The following is a 25,424-nucleotide window of genomic DNA, read 5'->3' on the forward strand; positions in this document are numbered from 1 at the left end:
CAATGTTTGCTGGGGGGTTTTAGTTTTGTTTTGTTTGCTTTTTGTTTGTTTTTGTTTTGTATCATTTTGTTTTTCTTTTTTCTTTTTTTTTTTTTTTTTTTTCCTTAAGTGTTCAGCAAGTCATTCCATAGTTAATGAGACAAATAACTACGTTTCATATCCTTTTCTCTCATTATGTTACCCTACGTGAACAAACTGTTGAAAATGCTAGGATGGGGTATTTGACAAACTTGTTATATCATTACCTTTATTCAAACAGAACTCGCTTGATTCAGGTAGAAATAATAGTTTTCTGACATTTTATAGGCCCTTAAGCCACCTTTTAATTATGTTTCCATATGTTGCAATGGGTTAAGCCATTCTGGCCCTTAGAGATCCTAACTTTCTCCAGCTGTCATACAGCTAAGACTAGAGGGAAGGTCAGAAATTAATTGGCTTTCTTCTGCACCATAATCTGGGACCTTTTTTTCCACAGCCATGTTTCCTCAGTAACCCACTGCAGTTTTTTGTTTTGTTTTTTGCATTTAAAAAAATTTTAATTTGTATTTTTAAAAACCTGAGAAAGGCTTCCAAGGATTCTCCAGACTGCCAGTGGGTGCAGGACACAACAGGTGAAGAAATCCTTCACTTCCTCATATATTGTCCAGTGTTGAATTTGAATGGTCCCTAAGGAAGCACTGGGACCTTTACTCTATACAACCTGCTCTCTGACCTTTTTCATTTTAAGCCTCGCTGAGATCACTGATTTGCTTAAGATCGACCGACGTTTTATCGACACCTGGTTTCTGCATTTTTATCTGAATTGTCTTCTGATTGCTTAAAATGTAGTTAGTTCCCAGACTATAAACCCTTAAAATCAATTCTTGAAAGACATTTCTTAGTGTTGGAACTAACAGTCCTGCCAGGGTGGGAGTGAGGAGCTTAGAACATAAAGGCAATCGCTGCAAGGGTTTCAAGCTTTTCAACAAGCCTGCTATTTTGCATACATATATGCTTGCATGCATATGAAACATGAAAAATACAAATTTACTATAATGACTACTTGACTAAGATTCATGTATTCATTTAAACAGTGGAGCCTGCAAAGTACGTCTAAAATGGGCTTGGATTTACACAAATCTTCAAGAATGTCAATCAAGGTATCTGAAGCTTAGATTAGATATGTCTCTTTGTCAAATTAATAGAGCTTACCTGAGGAATGATATTAAGGTACCACCAAAAGCTGAGCCGTTGCCATTTCCAAAATCGTTGTTTAATTTGTCTGCTTGCCAATCTGCCCCCTCCCTCTCCCACACTCCCACTTCCATTTCAGTGCTTCCCCAGTTTCAGTCCATCCATCCTGTCACATCCAGGACAAGCATTCTTTCCCTCCTTCTCCCCTCACTCTTCACAGCTCTGGTTTTTAAGCTGGGAGGAACACCAGAAGTTGTTTAAGGTCATACAGGTTGTGAGCAGGACAGAGCATTTTTAAAGAACTTTTATCACCCTTCTTGCCCCATCTTAGTTCACCATTCTATTGACTTTCTTCACTTTGCCTTTGGAAATTCTTATTCTCTTCCTAACACCCTTAAATGCTAAAGACATTTTTCTGTCTCCCTCTTTACTTTAAAAATGTCTTAATCATCATCCCATGAGAGCCTCTCCATTGGAGACTGTTCTTTCCCATTTCTCTATTAATAATGGCCAAGGAAGAAATACCCCTTGCTTACCTCATTGTCTTCTTAAACCTTTGGTCCTTAATCCCCATTCCTCCTTTGCCCACCACATCCAGTTACTACATTATCCTCCCCACCCTCAGTGCTATTCTTCTCTTTACTACTTCTGGGATGACTTAAGCGCCTAGGCTAGTTCTTGGCTCTTCCACTCCTGTCTGTGTTATTGGAAAGTTTTTTTAATCATGTTGAAATGTTGACTCCCTTCTTCTATCTTCCTCCATGTCAGCTGCATATTGGCAAGCTTTTCGTGTACCTTACATGGTACCACCATCCACCCTGGTTGACCATTTTTGTTCCTTGCTAATAAGGCTTAGTGATCCTGATTGTCCTCTTACCTGCCTGGTTGCTCTTCCCACTTTACTTTCTTGCTTCATCATACACATCGGGTCTTTTAGAATGAATTTTAGAATAATCCACTTCTCGGGTTTCATCAGGGGAAAAAAAAATCGACATCTACACCAAACCCAACTTCAGTTCCATATTACCAGCTGCCAATTGGGCATTTCAAATGGGGTGTCCCAAAGACCTTTTAACATCTAAATTTAAACTCATTCTTTGCCCTTGCATTCTTCCAATGTAAATTAGCCAAATCTCCTCATGGTGCTTCTTTCCAAGCATCCAATCGCCTGCCATATTTCTTTTTACTCCATTCCCACCTATTACCTAGTGCAGGTCTGAACACATCTCTCTGACAATGCTGCCACCTCAGTGTGGTGGTGATGGGGACATCCTCCTGGTGTCTCCATGCCTCCAGTCTTTATATTGTTTAAGGTCTGCTCTTCAGACTTTAAGGAAAACTCAGTCTGGCTCCTATCAGCTAATTCTGGTGGTTTCTTGTCGACTCAGGCACAAAAGATGAATTATTTTATCTTTTAAGTATCACCGATCTTTCTAGCCTTATTAGACATTCCTCCTTTCTCAAACTCTGCTTGCTCTCCAAATTGGCCCTTTTTCTGTGTCTTGTCCCTGTGCCTTTGCCCTGGTTCTCCCCCATTCCTGGAATGCATTGCTTCTCTTTCTTTATGACATTGTATTCTGCATGGAGCTTTTTCTGGTCCCACTCCCAAACCACCTTCAGTTGTTTACCTGTTTGAATTTATACTTCTGCTGCGTATTTTCCCATGTTCTTGTTAACTTCCTCTGTTATAACGTAAGCTCTTCACAAATAGAGATTGTTTAATTTTTGTGCTTGGATCCAACTAGTGTACATAGACACTTAATAAGATACTTGTTAATAGGTTGGTGGAGCTGGACCTAGTAAGGATCTGGACCCATAAAGGTACCCACCCACCACAGGAAAGAGAGTAGCAAGCCAAAGAACTCTGCTTTAGGCTGTGTAGCTATTCCTAGGTAAAGACCAAGTCCAATGGGGTCTCCCTATCCATCTATGGAGCCCAAGAGGTTTATAAAGTGTATGTCAGAAGTATCTGGTTGTTATTGTTCTCAGCAAAGCTCTATCTCCACTTTTACTCATCAAGTTCTCACTCATTTGTTCTTTCTCCCCAGTTTTTATTCTATATACTCTCTTTTCAGATTTCTTGATGTTGAAGGGAATGATTTCCCATTGACTGTTGTTTTTTTTTTTTTGTGAGCCTCATTATACACAACCTAAAACAACATATCACTTGTCTTGCTTGTTCTATTGGCTTTCTGGCTTTGAAAAGACCCACTAGAGGCTGTCTATAGTATGCCAGAGGGCAATCTACCCTACACCTTTTGACACTGCTTCTTTTGCCTGAGAACAAAACTGTGTTGAAAGACACTGGCCTTTTTTTCCCCCCCAATAGCTCTCTTTGTAACAATTTGCAATGAGAACTGTTGGATTGTGGGTAAGCATGTCCCTTCTTCAAACTAATAGCTATGTATGCTGAGAAAGGGTGTAGAGATCAGATGACCAAATAGAGGGGAAAAGTGAAAATTGAAGCAGTTGAGTTTTAGTAAAATATTTTGAAGGCAATGTTCCTACAATCTTTGGAGTATTAGCTCTGATTTTTAACTGCAGGAAAAAGGTAGCTTAATGTGATTATTCCTGAAGCAGTTTTAAATGATGTTATGTTGACTTATTTACCAGGTGCCAGTCCTATGGGTGTGAATGGAGGTGTAGGGGTTCAGCCATCTAATCTGCTTCCTGACGCAATGATGCATTCAACCATGAATTCTCAAAAGTAAGTAACTTCGGTTCATAATCTGTTCCTAATATTTGGTTTATAAGTGGTTGTTTATTGATTCTTTTGTTCCTTGGACTTGAAGACTCTCTCTGTTGAGATAAGTCATTCTTAAATTAGGAGTTGTTAAAATCTAATTCAACCTAGTCCCAGGGGAATTGGAATGACAAAGCTACTTTCCTGGTGTACCTGTATCTTGCTGAATACTATACACCACCTTATTTAGTGACAAATGAGAAGGGGTTCACATATTTGTTAAAACTGTGGGAAAGCACCGCTTTCTAGCTCAAAACTTGAGGAGGTTGGATTTTTGTTTTTGTTTTGTTTTTAAAAGATCCAATTATTTGTTCTCTGTGAATTATAGCAATCATCAGGAGAGTTCTTTGTCTCAAATAGTGTCTTTTCCTATTCCTTCTCCTTAATGTAAACTGTTTTATCGATTTTTCTTATAGCCCAATGATGAATGAAAATGCTGGTGTTGCCAATCTGGGGGCTCTGCCAGCAGCCAACCAGCCAGCTAACGCTGGAATCCGGAAGCAGTGGCATGAAGATATTACCCAGGATCTTCGGAATCATCTTGTTCATAAACTGTAAGTTGATGGGAAAGTCAGCTACCTGACTGAGCACATGCTCATCGCCTCAGCCCGGCTCTGCTACTCTCCCAACTATTTTGGGACCTCTCCTTTGGCCCCATTTCTCTTCCTTTACCATTATATTGTCTGCTCACCTTACCACCAGTTTATAGCTGCTTCAGCCAAAAAAAAGCCCGATTGGTGCATTTCCTTCAGCTCTCGTCCTTTCCTGCCACACAGAAAACAGTATCAGAAGAAGAGGAATTGTATTATTTCTGTTAAGTTGTGTGTGTGCGCGCCTGTGCATGTTTTGAAAATGCTGGATTGATATTCTACCAATGTACTCTATTTTAAAGTGGTAGGTGGTACAGTGGGTAGGGTGCCAGCCTCAGTCAGGAAAAAGGCTTAAGTTCATAGCCAGCTTCAGAATACTATCTTTGATATTGGACAAGTCAGTTTCCTATTTCTACCCTCAGTGTCCAAGCCATATTCCCAACCCCGGATCCCGCTGCTCTCAAAGACAGGCGGATGGAGAACCTGGTTGCTTATGCTCGGAAAGTGGAGGGAGACATGTATGAATCTGCGAATAGTCGGGTGAGTCTCCCCCTCGGGCCCTTGAGTCCCTCCTCCCTGTTCTGGGGGACTCGTTTTTTGTGGAGCGTTTGCTTTATCGTATCTACAGACACCTCTCTTTCTGCACAAAGCAGATGCATCTTCTGTTAGCACTTAGGTGTGTTTTCAGGTGCTCTAAATCCCACGTGGAAGATGGAGCTACTTTCTAAAGCTCCAAATTTAAATACTAATGCACATTGTAAAGCCAATTACTAAGTGTTTGCCATGTTGGTGGGAAAACTGCACCCACTCACTGCTCTGAAGGAACATGGTCTAAACTCCTTCCCTTGGCCTGTGTCAGCCTCTAGATAGATCTATTCAGTCTATTTTCCCATTTCCTCACTGGCACTGAATAACGTTCTCTTTTTCTTTCTCAAACGATGAAAAGGCTGAGTACTATCACCTTCTCGCTGAAAAGATCTACAAGATTCAGAAGGAACTGGAGGAGAAACGCCGTACTAGGCTCCAAAAACAGAACCTGATGCCTACTGGCCCCGGCCTAGCGCCCCCTTCCATGAGTCAGGGGCCCAGCCTGGGGCCCCCACCGCCCACCATGGCTGCCAGTGAGTGCTTCTCTGGGGTCATGTTTGACTTTTTGGGTGGGCATGCCTTAAGTTTGAAGGTTATCTGTGCTACTACCAAACAACTACAAGAATTGATGGCTACTATAAGCTGTGTCTGTACCTTCTGGCAAGTGAGGACAGAACTCATCATTTTTAATGGCTCCGGGAATACAATAGTCTGGGGTCAGAGAAGGGATGGAATAGGGAAGTAGAATGAATTGAAGTGGTCTTGGACACAACTGGGTTGAGATGATGTCCCCTGTTGAGTTGGAGCTACAATCCTGGAGGTCAAGAAGGGGCATAGAATGGTACATGGCAGAGAATTGGGGGGGGGGCAGCAAAAAGACAAAGGCTCACACCCAGGTAATTAGGAAAGGGAGAGGCAACATAATGAGTTCACTTTTGGACATAGTGAGTTTCAGTATAGTTATGTGGAAAATACCAGACTCAAAAGTGGTGAAGGCTGACTACATTGGTCTGAGAATCACTGGTGTCCATGGGAACTGATGAATCCACTGAGGGAGCAGAGAGAAGGCCCAGCCTTAGCAAGCAGGATTTAAATGCATATTCACCAAAAAGACCAGAGCCAGAAGGGTCAGGCAGGGAGGAGGCCAGAAAGGAGCTAGCACAAGAGAGTGATTGAAGGGTCAGAGGCTGCAGGCAGGTTCACAGGAGGAAGCCTTGGAAAAACACCACTAGATTAGACATTATAAGTAACTTGGGAGACCTCAGAGAGAACAGTAGGGGGGTGTAAGTGGAGGACCCACCCCCTCTATATGTAAATGCATTAAACTAGCCTTGAAAGGATGGAGCCTTCAGTGAAAGGCAGCAGAGAGGCTGGTCAGCTAGAGAAGACGGGATGGGATGGAAAGTATTGCTTGTGTGGATAGTGGAAATGAGCCATGACAAAGAGATGGGGCACATCTTCAGGGGAGATAATACCTTCTAGGCAAGGAGCTCAGCTGAGGGATGCCTCTGGTTCACCAAATAGTCAAGGGGGTGAAAAATGCAGGGATGATGTCCTAGGGAAGACCTGAGTGGTCGGGTATTGATCAGGGCGTGGGCACAGTATGGGAGATAAAAAGTAGCAAAGGAAAAGGTGAAAGGGAATTTGTAAGGCATGAAATAAGTAAACTTAAGGTCTTAGGGGGCAGGGAATGATGTGGGAATAAGGATAGAGGGAATGCTTGTTCATCATCGAGGAATGATTTCAGATTGGCTTTCATTTCAGCTGGGAAGTTTCGTAAACAGTCAGCGTAGAGGAGGTAGAGGAGGAGGCATTCATTACCAATGAATTAAGATGTTATTTGCTGAAATTATAGTAAGGTCAGATAGCCTTGTGGACAAAATGGAGGGGGGGAACAGGAGGAAATTACTTTGATTTACAGCTCTGTGAAAAACGAAAATGCTTTTTAATATTGTGATGGTGCCCTGGAAGAGTCTGAGTGGCCTTCCACAGGTCTCTCAGATAAAGACAAAGAAGTCCAGCCCCACAGGAAAGCTAGCCGCTATTTTGTTACTTAGCTGTTACAACAAACCTTGAATTGAACTGAATTGAATTTGGATTATATCTTCTTGTAGTTACCAAGTTTTATGTGGGTAAATGAGAATGTAAACTTAAAACATTTATCAGCAAACCAGCAATGCACACCACCTACTTTTGTCTGACCCACAAGTCATTTACATGTTTTTTAAAAAACCTTTATTGTGGAGCTAAGAAAGAAAATCCTGTCCATCTCTCCCTTCACAATTGTGCTGGTAAGGAGTGCAGTTAATATGAAAATAGGGGATTTTTTTTTTTTTTAAATAGCCTTTTAAAAAACAACTAGAAAACCCTTTTGAAATCATCCAGTCAACCCTCCTCACTAATTACAGGCTCAATGTCCAGTTCCAGAGAAGGAATGACACTGTATAGTCCATAGTCATGAAAGCATAATTTGTGTGTGTTCTTGAGTTCTTGTCATTTTGTCCCATTTTAAAGAAAATCATTTGAAAACTGGAGGGAAAAGTAGCCTGGAGGTTCGGCAAACCATGACACAATTCTGAGGATGGTTATCCTGGAAGATATAAGGCAAATAGTAGCTCTTTCCCAGTATTGAAGGGTTTGGGGAGAGGGAGGATGGGGAAAGCTTCCTTCCCATAATAGGAAGTTTTGCAAGAAGGGTTGCTTTATTTGAGGGATTTAGGTGAAATGAGTGTGTAGCTATTTTATATTCATTTTACTTTTGTTGTTTCCTTTAGTTGGTGCTTGTTATTAATAGTTCTAGTTCCACAAATTTTATAAAGGGAACTTTTTTTTTTCCTGAGGCAGTTGGTTAAATGACTTGCCCAGGGTCACACAGTTAGGACTTGTAATTTGTCTGAGACCAGATCCTTCTGACTTCAGGATGGTGCTCTATCCACTGCACCACCTAGCTGCCCCAAGGTAACTTCCTTTTCATTAGGATGCGATAACACATGAGATTATCAGTCTAATAAGTTGTGCAGTGATCCCACTAGGAGACCTTTTGGGGGCCAGTTAGGTAGCACAGTGCATAGAGCACTGGGCTGGGAATCAGGAAGACTCCTCTCCTCAATTTCAAAATCGGCCTCAGACACCCCAGTGTGTGACCCTGACCAAGTCACTTTATCCTGTTTGCCTCCTTTTCCTCACCTTTAAAATGTCCTGGAGAAGAAAATCCTAACCACTCTAGTGTCTTTGCCAAGAGAGTTCCAAACAGTCAAGGAAAAGTGGACAGGACTGAAATGAGTGACTAATTGAAAAATAAATCCTTGCTTATTCTCCCTCTCCTGCCCTCTCTGCCTCTTTTCCTTCCCTCCCCACCCCCGTACATACACACCATATAGTAGTATAATTATTCTCTTGAAGGAAATGGCTGGGCCAGTTTCAGGAAAGAGCTTGTTAAATTGGGCCGGGCGGTACCACCTGAGACCAAAGGTTAAGTTAACAGAGCCCCTAGAAGACTTTCAGTCTTTTTATTTCCATTTTTGGGAGGAAGGTGTTTGCTTAATCTGGGCTCTCTTCTCCCTCAGATGGTCCTTTGCCAGACCCAACCATGATCCGTGCCAATGTTCCGACCCAGATGATGACTCGGATGCCTCCACAGACAGGTATGTCACCCGCAGTGGTCTTAGTGAGGAGAAACCCCTGGCTGCACACACCCCCTAATAAAGGGCCATTCCAATGACCAGAACTGCACGTTGTAAAATGTCTTCCTGGGGCAGCCCGATGGCACCATGGACAGAAATCTGAGGACCCGAGTTCAAATTTAACACTTACTAGCTGTATTATAACACCCCTCCCCCCATATCCTCTCATCCAGCTAAAGAGCATCAATTCCTGTGCAAATTTCCTTCTTTTTTAGCAGAGAGAATATTTTGTTCTTTGGAAAGTTCCTGTGATTATGTGGCTCCTTTAGTCACCCTCATTCAGACTCAGTTTGTCTCTTTAAGCAGGAATGAATCAGTTTGGCCAGATGAACATGCAGCTGCCCTCTCTTGGACCCAGACAGACGCCACCTCTTCAGCACCCTGGACAGCTCAGCCAGGCGGGGCCCATGAACCAGGTCTGAAAGGAGTCCTCCTTCCCTTCTCCTCACCCCCACCTCCCCATGCCTTGGTGGGGGTCATCAGCACAACTTCCAGATGGTCGGGCGGGGCCTTCTGCTTGGTGATCTTTCCTTTAAACATGGGGTCACACTTTGGGAAGAGAATCAAAGGGGGGAGTGTCGTAGGGTCATGTACCAAATGTAGGTGGTCGTCCCCCCAAAAGGGAGGATCAAACTGGAGCCGTCCCTGGCTATAGTGTGTGCACAGGCATGGAGGTGCGTGTGGAGGCCTTCTTGGCTTCTGCCTGTGGGACAGAAAGGTCATCGTTGATTTAGTCTATTGACCTGCCTGATGTGCTAATGAATGTATGTGGTGTTAGAGGGGAGAAATTGTGCTGCTGTACCCAGTGCTGCTGAATACTTGGCAGATTTGCTCTCCCTCCCATTAATCACTTCGGATCTTCAAGGAAGTATTTCCTACCTTCTCTTTTCCCTGGGCCAGTAACGTGGATCATACCTCGATGACAATTGGGATAGGCCTTTGAGGCAGTAGTTGGACATCGGCTCCTCTTTATTGTCATCGCTTTCCCCTTAGTTGTCCCCCTCCTTTCTTTTTTAATTCCTGTTTTCCCAAAACCTTAACTTAGTTGAAACTGTTAATTGTCTCCACTGGTTGACATTTATTCTTTCCTTGATCATCCTTTTTAGGGAGTGAAAATGGGGCAGCTCATTTTGTTCTTAAAGAGTTGTACTTATTCATTAGAAGGTTTTTCTTTCCATAAAATTTAAAGCCATTTTGCCCCATGGGCCCAACTGGGAAAATTCCAATCCAGCTATCATGAATCCTAAGCTAAGCCTTTTTAGTTCTGCCCACATATCCTTACGGCATCATCTCAAGTTATCCTGGGGCTGTGTGCTCTTTTGCAGTCTCTTGCCTTTGCTTCACGGATGCAACAGCCAGGAGTTGGTCAGCCTTCCAGCCAGAACCAGTTCCTTCAACAGAATCAGTTTTCTGCTTCCTCTCAAGGACTGAATGCTGCAAATATGCCTATGGCTCAGCCCAACAGCCAGGCACCAGTGTCTCAAGTACGTATGAGGCTTGTTCTGAGTCTGTATTTTCAACTTTCAGGGGAGCATGTAGTGACTTAGTGTTTTTTGCTCATCTGATTGGGAAACCCATTATGTATTGTAGATGTTGTTTAGGGAGAACACCTTTTGTTTCCCCCCCTTGGTATATTTCACTGGGTATAACTAAATTTTTTTTTCATAATAATTTCTTTATTTAGAAAGCATGTGCATGGGTAATTTTTCCAACATTGACCCTTGCAAAACCTTTTTGTTGATTTTGCAAAATCCTACAAATTGCCCCTAGCTGGCAGGTAGTCCAATACATGTTAAATATGTTAAATCCAATATAGGTATTTGTATTTATACAATTATCTTGCTGCACAAGAAAAATGAGATCAAGAAGAAAGGAAGAGGAAAACTGAGAAAGAAAACAAAATGCAAGAAGGAACAACAGAGAGAATAGGGGTGCTTATGTGATGGTCCATACTCTGTTCCCACGGTCCTCTCTCTGGGTGTGGATGGCTCTCTTCATCACTGAATAAGTGGAACTGATTTGAATCCTCTCATGGTTGAAGAGAGCCACATCCATCAGAATTGATCATCGGTATAGTCTTATTGTGTATAACAATCTTAACATCTCATTTTAAACTTGCTTAATTCAGGTGGAAGTATTCCTTGTGTGAACTTATAAAATGGATATATATTTTTTCAATAGGCACAGATGTCCAGTTCTTCCTGTCCTGTGAATTCTCCTGCAATGACTCCCGGTTCTCAGGGGAACCACATTCACTGCCCCCCTCTCCCTCAACCCTCGCTGCATCGGAATTCACCTTCTCCGGTCCCCAGTCGGACTCCTACACCACATCATACTCCTCCAGGCATGGGGTCCCAGCAGCCTCCAGCTCCAGTAGCTTCAGCCCCTGCTCCAACACCCCCAGCAATGAACTCTGGACCACAGCCCCCTGCTCTCCACCCTACTCCGAGACAGACGCCCACACCTCCTCAGGCACAGCTTCCTCCCCAAGTACAGCCTCCACTTCCTGCTGTTCCTTCGGTTGAGCCGCCCCAGCAACAACCCCTCTCCCAGCAGAGCGCCACACCCTCGGTGCCCACCCCAACGGCCCCACTACCGCCTCAACAGCCGACGACTCCAGTATGTACAGAACTGACTTTTCTCTCTTCTCTACCTAGCATGACCACTGACAAATAGACTGTTGTGGGTGCCCTGAGACTGCCCGGCAGCCATTTAGTACATTTGGTGATAACAGAAATAGTCAGGAATGTCTTCAGTCCTTGTGCTGAAGGAAATGTCCCTTCTGTGCTGCTCCTGCCACCATGCGCAGGAGAGCCAGAGGGGTGCAGCAAGGACATCGACTAGGAAAGCCACTGGCCGAATGGCTTGGAAAAGGGTCATTCTAATCCACCAATTTAGGGGGTCTCCTGGTGCTATACCTTAATGTCATGGGGTACAGAATGCAGGAAAGAAAGCATAAAGAGATGAAGAGAGGCCTAGACTTTGAAAGACTTGGATTTAAATCAGTTTCAGACATTTAATAACTGTGTGATGTTGGACGGATAACCTAGGCAACCTTTGTCTGCCTAGATTTCCTAATTTGTAGGATGGGGATAATAATACCTCTCGGGCTTGTTGGGAGGATCCATGAATATATCATAGGTGTGTAGTGCTTAACACATAGTAGTTACTATGGAAATGATCCCATGTATTTAATGGATCTAAAACATCCTAGCATCCTTTTTTTATGATTGTAGAAAACCAACTGTGTAGAACATTCCACTGTGTGTGACAGACGTCTCCTGAAGAGGAGAAAGGAGAGCAGAGCATCTGTAGCCTTTGTTGAATAATGAAACTGTGGGGTGGGGGAGAGTATGTGTAGGAAGGGAAGGGGTCTTCATCTCCAAAAGCAGGGGAAGGGCCTTTGTACACATGTGGGTCACCATGGGCTTGAAACTTGGGCCCCTCCTGGGGCAGCCATTTCACTGGAGAGAGATTAGATTATTTGCTTTTTTTTTCCTCATAGATTTAGAAGCTTCTTCAGGAGTCTCTTAGACTGTTCTAAGGCCCCTGGCATGTTATCTTAAATTGTGTACTAGATACTCAGTCCTTGTTGGAGAAAAAATAAACAGATATTTACAAGTCTTGGATGTCTATACTTTTTTTAAAATGGTAAATTTAAACACCTGAGTGGTTCAGTGAGAAAAGTTTAAAAGTATAATGGAAACTGCACTGAATTCACAAAAGTTGAAACTTCATGCCCCAGACAAGTGTTCTCCACATACATTTCCAATATAATTTGGACCCTTTGCTTTGTCTGTAGCTTTCCCAGCCTGCTGTGAGCATCGAAGGACAGGTATCAAACCCTCCATCAACTAGTAGCACGGAAGTGAATTCCCAGACTGCTCCTGAGCAGCAGCCTTCTCAGGACCTTAAGATTGGCTCCAAAATGGAGGAGGATCCATCAGAACCCGGAGACCCCCAGCCAGAGGATAAGACAGAGGTAAGAGCAGTGAACCATGGCTCATGAGTTTGGTCTTCTCTTTAGAACAAAAATAAATATAATAAAAAGCATTTGACAAAGCAGCAAGTTCAGACTCCAGTTCTGATTGTTTGCATCTCACTAAATGAACTCCACGATGGTGTCTCCTCCTTAGCAAATGAAGGATGCTCTAGGACAGAACTCCCTGCTTGTCTTTCAGGCCAAAGCAGTGGCTGCGGCAGAAGACTGTAAGCTGGATGCCATGGACACCGAAGAGAAACCTAGAGAAGTGAAAGTGGAAGTGAAGGAGGAAGAGGAGCAGCCAAACACTCCAGCCACTCAGTCTTCTCCAGCCCCAGGACAGTCGAAGAAAAAAAGTAAGTCTAGGTCAGCTTCTCCCTTGTGGAAAATGGGGAGGAAGGGGCAAGCCGGTCTGGAGTGGCCTGAGGGCCTGCAGAGGCCCACCACTCAGATCTCCCTTCTTCCCTTTCTGCATTTGGCTCCCTGCTGCTGTCTCCCTTCCTATTCTCCTCTCCCCCCTCCCCCCCTTCTCATTTTCTGGGCACGGTTCGTCTTAAAAAACCTGAGGACTCTTTTTTTGTCATTACGTTTTAGTAGATTCGTAAACCATTGCCAAGTTTTCCTAGGACCTTCAATAGTTTATGACATCTATTAATAAAAATATTATTTGAACATTCTGGGCTTGTTTTGATAAGTCCTGCTTTTGCAGACACATCCCCTGTTTCAGAGCACTTCTAACTAGTTCATCACAGACGGAATTGACCTAATTCAAGGTGTCTTGGACCCTCTCTATGTAGTGTTGCCTAAAGCTAACTCCTCACCCCCTTGGGAGAGATGGCTTTAGTGGTCATTTCCTTACATTAGTAGGGGTGGGCTGTGTTAGAGAGGAGAGAGGGAGGTTGAAGGGGCTTGTTTTTGTTTTGTGCACATTTTCTAAGTGCTCTAACTTACATAAAAAATGTGTGCATATCTGCACTTAGTTATTTCTATTTAAATTTTTTTTTTTGAAGTTTTCAAGCCAGAAGAATTACGTCAGGCACTTATGCCAACACTGGAGGCCCTTTACCGTCAGGATCCAGAATCCCTTCCCTTCCGGCAGCCTGTTGACCCCCAGCTTCTAGGAATCCCGGTACGTATGTGACTTTGCCCTCCCATTAGCCCCACTCCTATCTCTGAACTATTACAATATTTTTATTTTATTTATTTTTATATCTCTGGTATTCCGTAATTTGAGGAATTAGTCATTAGATGCTCAATGAATATAGGCTATGTTTTTAATTTTTCTTGTAGCTTTGAAAATCCATGCATTTGACCAGAAGTGATAATGAGGCAGAAAACACTAGGTAGTAAGACAACATCAAAAGGGACAGTGCTGTCCCAAGAACATAAGGTAGTTGAGTCATGTTTTGTTCATCTGGGAGTTCTGGATCCAGACTTAGCTGCAGGTAGAACAGGAAAATGCATCTGCAGCTCTTGCCTGGAAAGTCTCTTAATAGCTATAGAATAAGATAGAGTTCCAATGTTGCCTTTAGAGTTTTATTCTCTTAGAATAAAGACAGATAAGTGATCCGCCATCCCTTGTTCCTTGGATTTGTCCTGGAAGTCTCTGAATAATGATGGCTTACGTCTGTTGTGTCTTACTAGGATTATTTTGATATCGTGAAGAGTCCAATGGATCTCTCTACCATTAAGAGGAAATTAGACACTGGACAGTACCAAGAGCCCTGGCAGTATGTGGATGACATATGGCTTATGTTCAACAATGCCTGGCTCTATAACCGAAAGACATCGAGGGTGTACAAGTACTGCTCCAAGCTGGCCGAGGTCTTTGAGCAAGAAATTGATCCTGTCATGCAGAGCCTTGGCTATTGCTGTGGCAGAAAGGTGAGAAATGGGCTCTCCCTCGGGGGTCTCTTCTGGCCCTGGGCTCCCGTGGGCCTGTCTGAGGATGGGTCTCCGGTGGTTGGCCACTTGTGAGGATAGCTGAGATTGGGATGATTGGTGGTGTTACTGCCGCTATTCCTGCATCTTATTGAATTAGTAATAACTTTCCCTCACTGTACTGCACCGTACTAAATCAGAAACTTGCTGTGGGCTATTTTATATATATATAAATTTGTGTGTATGTGTGTTTAAATTTATTTATTTATTTTTAAGTATTTATTTCCTTAAAAGTAGAACATCAACAGACAGGTGAAGAGAAGTTAAAGTTATGAGCTTGGAGGGTAGAAGGTCCTTAAAAGCAGTTGATTTGTTCTTTTGGCTTGTCATTCAAACCTTTGCAATGTGTCCCATTTACCTTGCAGTTGGAGTTTTCACCCCAAACACTTTGTTGCTATGGCAAACAGTTGTGCACAATCCCTCGAGATGCCACTTACTACAGTTACCAAAACAGGTAAGCCTGCCCCCAGAGAGGCCTTCCAGACATCTAGGAAAGGGTGGGTTCAGGTCTCTTAGGAAAGAATTGGGGGCAGCTAGAACCGGCCCTGATATCAGGAGCATCAGAGTTCAAATTTAGCCTCAGGAACCCAACAGTTCCTTGACCTTGGCCAAGCCATGGCACCCCAGTTGCCTCCCCCCCCCCCAAAAGAAAAAAAAAAGGCGAGTGTTCTCTGAGACAATTTATGTTACTAGCTCTTCTCTGTTCACAGAGAAGTTTATTGCAGTGAGATCCATGAGAAGTTCTTGGTATCCAGATAGATTAAATATGTATTTCAGCGTGTTTATTTTTTGTATATAGAGAAGAGCCCCTTGCCCTAACCAGCCATCAGCAAATGTTTCTTATCCGTAGTAATTGTATGTCTGCCTTTTCAGGAACCAGCATATAGTATAACTATGCTCACTGTATTCTCTTTCATGCTGGCATGCCGTGATATGTGATGGCAAAACTGGAAAAACAAATAAATTTAAATGAAAGAACATTTTTTTTGTAGTGATGGCCCTTTACCAAGGTTCTGATTTTGAAAAATGATTGCTTTAGCAAAGTTTGACGCACTCTCATTAACATTTTGGTGGTAGTTGAGGCTCCGTTGATTACGTTTAGTGAAATTTTTAAAGCTAGAATAACTGAATGATAGTTGGCATGGAGCATTCCCCGTTGTCCTGCTCTTCCCCACCCTTGCCCTCCAATATGTTGTCTTGACACCATTTTGGCTTCTAAATTCCAGCCCATTCGGAAGTTGTGTGTGTGAGTCTGCATGCAGGCGCACAACTCTCCGGGGGCTTGGCCTCCACCCTATTTCAGTAAGGACCCCCCAATAGTCAGCCCCCAACTTGGCCAAGGTCAGACTTTGTTCCCCATGATGACCTCGGGATTGTCACAAGAGGGATAGAGGAAAGTAGGATTGCCCTACTTAAGGGAAGGACACAGGAGCATTTCTCCCCTTCCCCTTCCTCAACCGGATCCTTTGCTTCAAGTGGCATGGGGGGTGTGGGTTGACTTCATTGGAATTGATTTGCTGCTTGGGGAATCCCATTTGAGAGATTGAATGCTAATCTGTGCTTTGCCTTGGCTTTCTGCTCTGTGTTGTCTTGTCTGGCCCCGTGTTGTCCGTTGTCCCGCGATCCCACGTTTGTTTTGAGTACGTGTGTACGTGTGTGTTGTTTTTTTTTTTTCTCCCATGCTTGTCGTTGTCTGCACTTGGCTCTGATTGCAAACACCAACCCAAACCCAAACCCAAACCCAAACTGTGGGTGCCCATGTACCTCCATCATTGACTGTCCTTGTCGCCGTTGATGACCTGCTCTCTGCTCCTGTCCCCCTCCTTGGCCTGCTGTGATTGGTGGCATCGTTGCGTGGCTTGGGCTGTGTTGGGTGACCGGAACAGTTCACCCCAGTATGGCCTTCTTGCCGACAGGTATCATTTCTGTGAGAAGTGTTTCAATGAAATCCAGGGCGAGAGCGTATCTCTGGGGGATGATCCATCCCAGCCTCAAACGTAAGTATCTGTGGCTTAGGATCGGTGCCTGTGAATGTTTCACTTGGAAAAGCGTTGTCATCTCACCTCGTTCATTTGAAAACAGTCATCCCTTTTAGTCCTGTCTGTCAGTATCATAAATACGTGTTGAGACCAGTGTGTGAGTTGTACACGTCACTTTATCTTGGAAACAAGTGTGGTCTGACCTCTCTCGGAGACTCCAACTAGAGAGCAGAAAAGTAATTTCTCTGAGCCATGGACTCAAATAGAAAGGAAAGAGGAGGATGACCTCTAAGGAGGGGCCACTGCTAACATCTTCAGAGGTTTGATCCAAATCACGACTGAAACTAAAGTTTCCAACAAGATTGAACTCAATTTATTACTCCACGAATTGTATTCAGAATAGAGCGCTGCCGGGTCCAAGTGAACATCACTATAATGCTTTGAGACCAATGAATATTGTTGAGGGGAACAAAGTCTAAGGCAAAATCTATCATGAACCTTATAGTAATGATTGGGATAAGTGCTGTACATTTGAAGTGATTCTTCTACTCCCAAAATTCCCATGAGGAGACATACATACATACATACACACACACATACATACATACATACATACATACATACATGGAAGAGAGGACTTGTTTACCTTGCTTTGGGAGATTGGTCCCTGTGGTCTTTTGAAGATGGACCTGACAGGATGAGTGAGTATGAATGTCTATGAGAAGTTATTTTACAGGCGCAAAGCAACTCTCATCATGTGGGGTCCATTTTCTTATTTATTCATACATTCTTAAATGTTTACGAGCGTTTATTACTTGTCTCTGTGACAGTCATTCTTAAACATTGACATCATGGGTATTAGTGATGGAATCATAAATACAATCATTATTAGTTGAAATCCTTTTAGCTTACTTTCCACTGTCATTTATTGGTTTTTTAAATACCGTAGAAGGGATCAATTTACAAATGCTAAACGGAGACAAATTAATTCAGCAGACCGCCTTTGATGGCTATTTATGCTATTTATTTTGGCTAGAAGAGTAGATTAAAAAATAGTCATTCCTTTGAAGAGTGTTTTCTTAATGTTGTCCCTTTCTCTGTCTCTCCATAGTACAATAAATAAGGAACAGTTTTCCAAAAGAAAGAATGACACACTGGATCCTGAACTGTAAGTACTGATGGATGTTTTATCATTCTCTTTCCAGAAACCCTTTAATAAAATCTCCTTCTCCCACCCCTTCCTTGAATTGTAATTTAACCTGCTACTAAGCTACCTGCTAAGACCACCAGTGAACTGATGAATGATCCAACTGTGTTTTGATCCGTGTGCCATTCAGTGACGTGATGTTTTGGTAGCCTTGGAGCATATCTTGGAGCTGTCATCTATCTCTTGGTCGACCACACAGCTCTACAATTAATGCTTTCACTTGGATCAAGAGCTGAGAAATGATTGTGCTAGAGTGAGGCCTCATGTAATTGGCCTGTTTGTATCATGACTCTGAGAAACGAGGGGTATTGAAATATGCAGATATTCTGTGTCACCCCAAGAATTTGAGGAGACAAGAGGTGGTATCTGCTCTTTGGGGGGCCCCAAGGTGGCAGGTGCAGCCCCACTTGTTTGGTCGTCTCCAACCTTTCCAAATCCTAGCGGCCACAATGCACTGACTTTTGGATGTAGCTAACCAAGGGGCCACTTTCTGTCGTAGTTGGCAGGCCTCCCTTGACAACGATCACCAGTGGGCCTGGACGTGGCTTTCTTTTCTGGGTGTTTTCTGAGTTGTGACTTTTGGCTATTTTGTTTTCCAGATTTGTTGAATGTATAGAATGTGGCCGGAAAATGCACCAGATCTGTGTCCTTCACAACGAAGTCATCTGGCCCTCCGGGTAAGCTGCGATGCTGTTAGTTGTCCTTGTACTCATCCTCTCTTGACCCCCCTGCCACTCGAGGTGCCTGTGGGAGATCAGTGGCCTAGACCTAGTGAGTTGCTGGGGTTACACTGGGAGTTGTGGCAGAGCTGGGATCATTCCCAGAATTCCAGAGTTGGAAGTGGGCCACAGGGCTGAACATGGGACCTACCTGAGCTCTTAGCTTGTCTCTTTTTCATGCTTGTCCTGTCTTCTTGTCAGAAAAACAATTTTTAAAATATCCATTGTAAGAGTTGGTATGTATCCTTGTGAAATTTTGTCTCCTAGACTGGAGTCTTCCTGACTTGTAGAGTATATTTTTATTTATATTTACACACACACACACACACACACACACGCACACACATACGCTGCCTTTCTCAGCTTTGTGACATCTGCGTAATTAAATTAATTTAATTAAAGGGTGTTTCTAAACCTCCAAATTAAAGCAGAGATTGCTGTGGCTCTCCATTAGAGAAAGGCCACTCTGTAGATCTGGCCTCCTGTTCCAAGTTATCAGATGAGGTTCTAGCATCCAGTTCCCCTCTTTGTCCATGAGCATTACAGAATCCTGGTGAACAGCACTACAATGATTTAAAAAAAAAAAAAAAAAAAAAAAAAGCAGGTGGTAGGTGAATGGCTTTTAATGTGGTACTGGAAACATTTGGGTATGAGCACCTTTGGTTTCTGGGTCTCTGGTCACAGAAATGCTGAGGTGGCCGAGTCACACCTGCCCAGAGCAGGCTTAGAACCATGACGGGGGTGTTGTCAGGAAAGGAAGAGAAGCCCGCCATCTCCCAGAGATGTTTCTAGATGTTGACCATCTTGAGATGAGCCCTTTGCAGTTTTTCTTGGAACTGAAGTCAAACTTTTTGGCATGGAGACAGAGCTGGCACGTTCTATTGGCTTTATAAAGTCAGAAGGCCCCGGCTGCCCCCTCAGAATGGGTCAGGAGCCGTATCTGTCCATTGCTTTTTACCTTGTTACTATTGGTCTGACCCAAGTGCAAGTAGCGTTACCCTACCCTCTAGGGCCAGTCATCCACAATCCAAAAGACATTTTCAGACTCAGCCGTTCACTTCCTGATGCGCCTTCCCTGGAGAGCCATGGTCTGAAATTGAGAAGCCCGCCTCAGGCCTCTTCTTGGTTCTCCCTGGCAGTTCGTTTGTGCCTGGGGAGGCACCAGACTGGGGCTGTTTCAGCCACAGGCAGCAGCTCTCTCACACCTCCTCTTCCTCAGATTTTGGCTGGGTGACCTTCCACCTGAAACTACCTGGGTCAGGTTGTCTTCCTCAATTCTGACCCAGACCTTCCCTGGGACACTTCATTTAGATCATTGTTCTTTATTTCCATATTAGGGCCTTGCTTCCTAGCTGGTTTCTTTTCATGATCTCATTGATTAGATGATTAGTGTCCTCTTGTAACATCTTGAGTTCTTAATCTTCCTTCTCTGGGCTCCGGGGGTGGGGGGGAGGGTGCTCCCTCCGAAGCCCAAAGTGGTTTTTGGCACTGCCCTACAGGGTAGCCCTCTGCCGCTCCCTTGGCGGGCAAGTGGCCTGAAGGAAAGACTATTGCAAGAGTAAAAAACCATGGCCTCTCCAGTTCAGCTGGGACTTGATGTTCTCTCCCAGCCCAGTAGCCACGAGTGGTGCCTTTGCAGGATCCCATTTTTATACAACTAGAATAGGGAGGTCCCTTTTCTTCTCCACTGTTGGAAAATATGCCTTCTCTTTTTTGTTTAATTTCCTTTCCGGCTCGTATGAGACTCAGTAACCACATGTGATCTTTTTTGGTTTTGTTCTACCTGCAGATTTGTCTGTGATGGGTGTCTGAAGAAAACTGGACGAACTCGGAAGGAAAACAAGTTTTCAGCTAAAAGTATGTCGCCTCCTTCTCGGTAACTGAACTTCACCTAATTAGTCCTGGCAAAGTGTAGGTGAACACTACCACAGGATGCTGTGACAGCTCCTCACTCCTGCTGGACTTGGCCCAGACTTGGGGTTTTATTGGTGGAGAATCACCGTCAGTGCCAGTGGGCACCTCGTTTACCTTGTTTATTCCAGAGGCCAGGGCAACCTCAACAAGTCAGCGTCGTCCAAGTTTAGTGAATGGCGTATTCCAGAACTGGCACATCGGTTTATTTTGAGTCTCTCTTTTTTCTTTTTCTTCTTTTTTTGCTGATTGTTATTGTTTATATTGGCCCCCTCCCTACAGTAGGGATAAATTTAGAAGCGAGTATTATGTGCAAGCAAAAGATACCAATAAAAATTTAGTTTTTTAAAATTTTATAGGAATGGGGGGAAGGCAATGTGTTTTATCCAGTATGAGATCTTTGGGTGGTCCTAATAATCTCACACGCTGACAATGGTCCTTTTTTCTGGAGAACTGTAAGAGATGTGCTTGTGGATGGTTTTCGATGATCACTTTGGTTTCTTTAGGGTTACCAACCACCAGGCTTGGTACCTTCCTCGAAAACCGAGTAAATGACTTCCTGAGACGGCAGAATCACCCAGAGTCAGGAGAGGTCACAGTTCGGGTTGTTCATGCTTCAGATAAAACCGTCGAGGTGAAGCCGGGCATGAAAGCAAGGTAGGTCTCGGTTTAAGGCGGGTTTGGGGGGAGTTCTTGACCATTGCTCTGCCTTATTCTGCACATGTGTGTCCTCCACCTGACCAGCCACGCATTGCTCTGAATCCTGCAGGTTTGTCGACAGTGGTGAAATGGCAGAATCCTTCCCTTACCGAACAAAGGCCCTCTTCGCCTTCGAGGAGATAGATGGTGTTGACTTGTGCTTTTTTGGCATGCATGTTCAGGAGTATGGATCTGACTGCCCTCCACCCAATCAGAGGTAAGGGGCGCCTTTGACATGCTGGGATGTACAGAGTGAGCAGGCAGGGCAAGGCTTTCTATGTCTTATTCATGCCCTGGGAAAAAGTTGGAGGAATTGGGAAGGCTTATCAGGGCAAATAAGTGGACCTCTTGTCTGTCTTCAAGAACTGTGATCTGTTAGAGATCTCATCCTGCTTGGCCCCAGGATGGGGCTGGCCTAGGAGCAGAGGTTGCAATGGTACAAATTTAAATTTGGTGTCAAGAACTTTCTTCCACAAAGACTGCCTTGGAAGTCACCAGGTAGAATTGAATGTAAATTGTTAGCACTACTGTCTATCAGGTTGCTTATACCTTCGGAATCCAATACTTAACGTGCAACAAGAAAATTGGATTTACACACATTTATTGTATCTAGATTATACTGTAACACATGTAAAATGTATGAGGCTGCCTGACATTTAGGGGGAGGGAGGGGAAAATCTGGAAAAATGAATACAAGGGATAATGTTATTAAAAAATTACTCATGCATATGTACTGTCAAAAACAAATTTATAATTATAAAATTAATTTTAAAAAAAAGAGAGATTTAAAAAAAAAAAAAAAGGAAGGAAGTCACCAGGTAGGGGACTGCCTGGTCTAATCTTGGTGGCCCAGAGGCCCCTTCCTTCTAACTGAGAAATTCTGCCCTGAAGTAGGTATATTATGATTTAAAATTCAAAATGTCCAATTTTTGGCATCTCCAGTTACCTGAGAAGTTCCATTTATCAAAGAAAGGGCCTGAGTACAGTCAGAAGAGCACTGAGATTAAAGCTGATTGTTGTCTGGCCAGCGAGGGGGAATGTCATCCAGAGCAGTGTAGAGTATCATGGCAGGTAGCAAAAGTCATTCATTAGGAAAAGTTGCTGTGACTTAAAAGATACATTTAGGGATGTAAAACCTACTTTCTATAGGTCTAGGTAGTCTGGAGATAGGAGAATTTCTCTTCTTCAAATGCCTGCTGGAGTGTCTATACCGATATGAATGACCATTTCAGCAAAATTTGATTTGTTCTTTTTCCTTCCTGTCTTTTTAGGAGAGTATATATATCTTACCTCGACAGTGTTCATTTTTTCCGTCCCAAATGCTTCAGGACTGCAGTCTATCATGAAATCTTAATTGGCTACTTAGAATATGTTAAGAAATTAGGGTAAGTATATCAGTATTCCTATTTTTAATTTTTTTAATATAAATTTATCTTAAGCATTCAAGAAATCAAACAATAGCAGAATCAAATGAACATTGAGGATATTTTTTCAACTGCACTCCTACCTTCAAAGAAAATAATGATCCCATTGATTTAGGTTTTCTTGTCCTATTGAATGTGGGGGGATCCTCATGAGATGATCCTTTTAAAAAAGTACATTCTGTTGCGCCCAGTAAAAATGGCAGTCACCTCTCTCTCCACTTTTGATTCCTTCATGTTAAACGGCATTTTCAGGAATACCCCACACCTTCCTGCTGTACATGAATGATCCTCTGCTACAAGAATTTGTGGTGGTGTGGGCTTCTTTGTGGCAGTGACAGGGTGACCAAAAGGCCTGGCTGCCCTTTCTTCCTGCTCCGCTGCTACCAGCAACCCCCCGGAGTCATGCTTGGTGTTTGATATCATGGGCACAGTGTCATCCCTGTGGTGGTTCGTTAGGTCACTTTGGCTTTTAAGTATCCATTCGTTTCTCACTGAGAACCTTCTTTGGCTAGCTACACCACGGGGCACATCTGGGCCTGCCCCCCAAGCGAAGGCGATGACTACATCTTTCACTGCCATCCTCCCGATCAGAAGATCCCCAAACCCAAACGACTGCAGGAATGGTACAAAAAGATGCTGGACAAGTCTGTGTCTGAGCGCATTGTGCATGATTACAAGGTGAGTCCTGTTGTCGATGGTGACTTAGTGCTTGGGTCTCAAACTTGGCTAATAATGGCCCAGACAAAGCATCCCTGCTTGGCCACATGTTCACTTAAAAAATACACGTTAACAACAGTTCTGTTGTGGTTTGATGTATTATTCTGATCCAGGATGCACTAGTGTTGCATTTGACACCTCCGCCTCACTGGATGCTAGGTGGAAAAAAACAATAAATTGCCTCCATTTCCTGTTATGTCCCTCCCAGGAAACCATCCCTCATCAGAATTTTGAAAAGGAGGGAAAACTGCTGGAGCAGAGGTAGCCAACGGAGGCCGGGGCTCCCATCATGCTGGTGGGCCCACTTCCATAGGGGCGGTCATTAACTACATGTGTGTTTTGTAGGACATTTTTAAACAAGCCACAGAAGATCGTTTAACAAGTGCAAAGGAGCTTCCTTACTTTGAAGGGGATTTCTGGCCCAACGTGCTGGAGGAGAGCATCAAGGAGTTAGAGCAGGAAGAAGAAGAGAGAAAGAGAGAAGAGAACACGAGCAATGAGAGCACAGATGTAAGTCTTCCCCAGAGACGGGGCAGCAGTGGAGCCCATGGGACTGTCCTCCTTGGAGGGTGGCCTTCACTCCTATGGGGCTTGGTGGTTCTCTCCTTGTTGCGCTGTTATAGACTGTTAGAGCAGGGCAAACGTCAGATCCTGTCATTGTCGGGGACTTGGTGCTGGCTCCCTTGGTCCTGAGGAGTTTGCAGCTATATGGAGTGCCAGTTTGGGGGAGCCATCCTGAGTTACTTTGGCGGCTGAGAAAGCTCAGACCCCCTCCATGCTGTCAATCTCCTGAATGTGAGCCTTTTCTAAGTGCTGTGGGGCTCTGCAGCTTTCCAGGAGGGGTCAGTCTGGACCCCGGGCCTGGGCTACAGGACTACAAAGGTTCACTGTCCTTCAGCACACCTCTCCATTGGACAGCAGGAGGGGCTTGTTTCCAACTTTTTCTCTGGCCATAAGTCCTTGACCTTTGTCTCACGTTTCCTTCAGGTGACAAAGGGAGACAGCAAGAACGCCAAAAAGAAGAATAATAAGAAAACCAGCAAAAACAAAAGCAGCTTGAGCCGGGGAAACAAGAAGAAGCCAGGCATGCCCAATGTATCGAATGACCTCTCCCAAAAGTTGTACGCCACCATGGAGAAGCACAAAGAGGTGAGACGAGTGGGCTCCTCCTGCAGGAGACCCCTCTCTGCCTGGCTGCCTCTGTCCCCCTGCTCTCTCAGCACAACAGAGAAGTAACAGGCTTCATTTTAAAAGCTTCTTTCCAGTTTGAGGGCCTTGGTCTTTGGCCATTAAATGCTGAGTGGGTGTTGTGGCTGTGGGGCAAGCTTGAATTTTGCCTGTTTGAACGCGGACAAGTATCAAAGAAAATGCCTGTTTTTCAGAATCGTCCATTCCAACAACATTAGGTTCTGTGTGATCTTCAGGGTCCATTTTCTGACTTCGAGGAAATAGCTTTGTTGTTGTTAGGGAATTTTACTTGTGACTTTCTAGAGCAGCATTTCAGCAGGGAGGGAGGGGGTGTGTGTGTGTGTATGTATATATATATATATATATATATATATATATGGTGGGGGAGTGGGTGCGTGTGTATCTGTGTGGGTGTTGGTTGGAGAGACAGAGAATGAGAGTGTTCCCCATGCTTCTAGTGACAAGATATCTTTGAATGATACTAAATTCCAACATACCATGCTGCCATTTGATTCTTTTTTTCCCAAGCTGGAAGATGATGTGAGTAATGTCCTTTTTTAATCTGATTTTTCTTGAACGCATGATGAATGGAAATATGTTTAGAAGAATTGCACACCTTTAACCTGACAAGAGAAAAGAAAAGGGAGGGAGGGAGAAAAACTTGGAACGTGAAAGTTTTGCAAAAGTGAATGTTGAACTATCTTCACATATATTTTGAAATTAACAAGCTTTTTTTAAAAAAAATCACTGATAAAGAGAAATATTGATCTCACAGTAAACATAGACTACCAAAACCATGATGATAAAAAAGTTCTGGTTTAGAATTTTTTTTTTAAGAGCGCTGCTCACTTTGCCAAAATTCTGTTACAATTCAGGCAGA

The 25,424-nt window shown here is 43.6% G+C and overlaps 1 protein-coding gene across 1 annotated transcript in view; it reads left to right on the forward strand.

Moving 5' to 3' along the window:
* EP300 (EP300 lysine acetyltransferase) overlaps window positions 1-25,424 on the forward strand; it is a 71,544-nt gene that overhangs the window by 42,863 nt on the left and 3,257 nt on the right. Inside the window, 23 exon segments of the mRNA XM_074271798.1 lie at window positions 3,787-3,880; window positions 4,333-4,470; window positions 4,929-5,046; window positions 5,453-5,627; window positions 8,661-8,738; window positions 9,084-9,193; window positions 10,103-10,261; window positions 10,959-11,396; window positions 12,580-12,759; window positions 12,959-13,115; window positions 13,770-13,888; window positions 14,404-14,643; window positions 15,066-15,154; window positions 16,617-16,697; window positions 17,791-17,847; window positions 18,486-18,563; window positions 20,395-20,462; window positions 21,023-21,173; window positions 21,286-21,432; window positions 22,487-22,600; window positions 23,152-23,317; window positions 23,702-23,866; window positions 24,344-24,505. Of these exon segments, the coding sequence (XP_074127899.1) occupies window positions 3,787-3,880; window positions 4,333-4,470; window positions 4,929-5,046; window positions 5,453-5,627; window positions 8,661-8,738; window positions 9,084-9,193; window positions 10,103-10,261; window positions 10,959-11,396; window positions 12,580-12,759; window positions 12,959-13,115; window positions 13,770-13,888; window positions 14,404-14,643; window positions 15,066-15,154; window positions 16,617-16,697; window positions 17,791-17,847; window positions 18,486-18,563; window positions 20,395-20,462; window positions 21,023-21,173; window positions 21,286-21,432; window positions 22,487-22,600; window positions 23,152-23,317; window positions 23,702-23,866; window positions 24,344-24,505 (3,284 nt within the window).

Source organism: Sminthopsis crassicaudata, chromosome 5 (assembly GCF_048593235.1).
Source record: "Sminthopsis crassicaudata isolate SCR6 chromosome 5, ASM4859323v1, whole genome shotgun sequence".
NCBI lineage: Eukaryota > Metazoa > Chordata > Mammalia > Dasyuromorphia > Dasyuridae > Sminthopsis > Sminthopsis crassicaudata.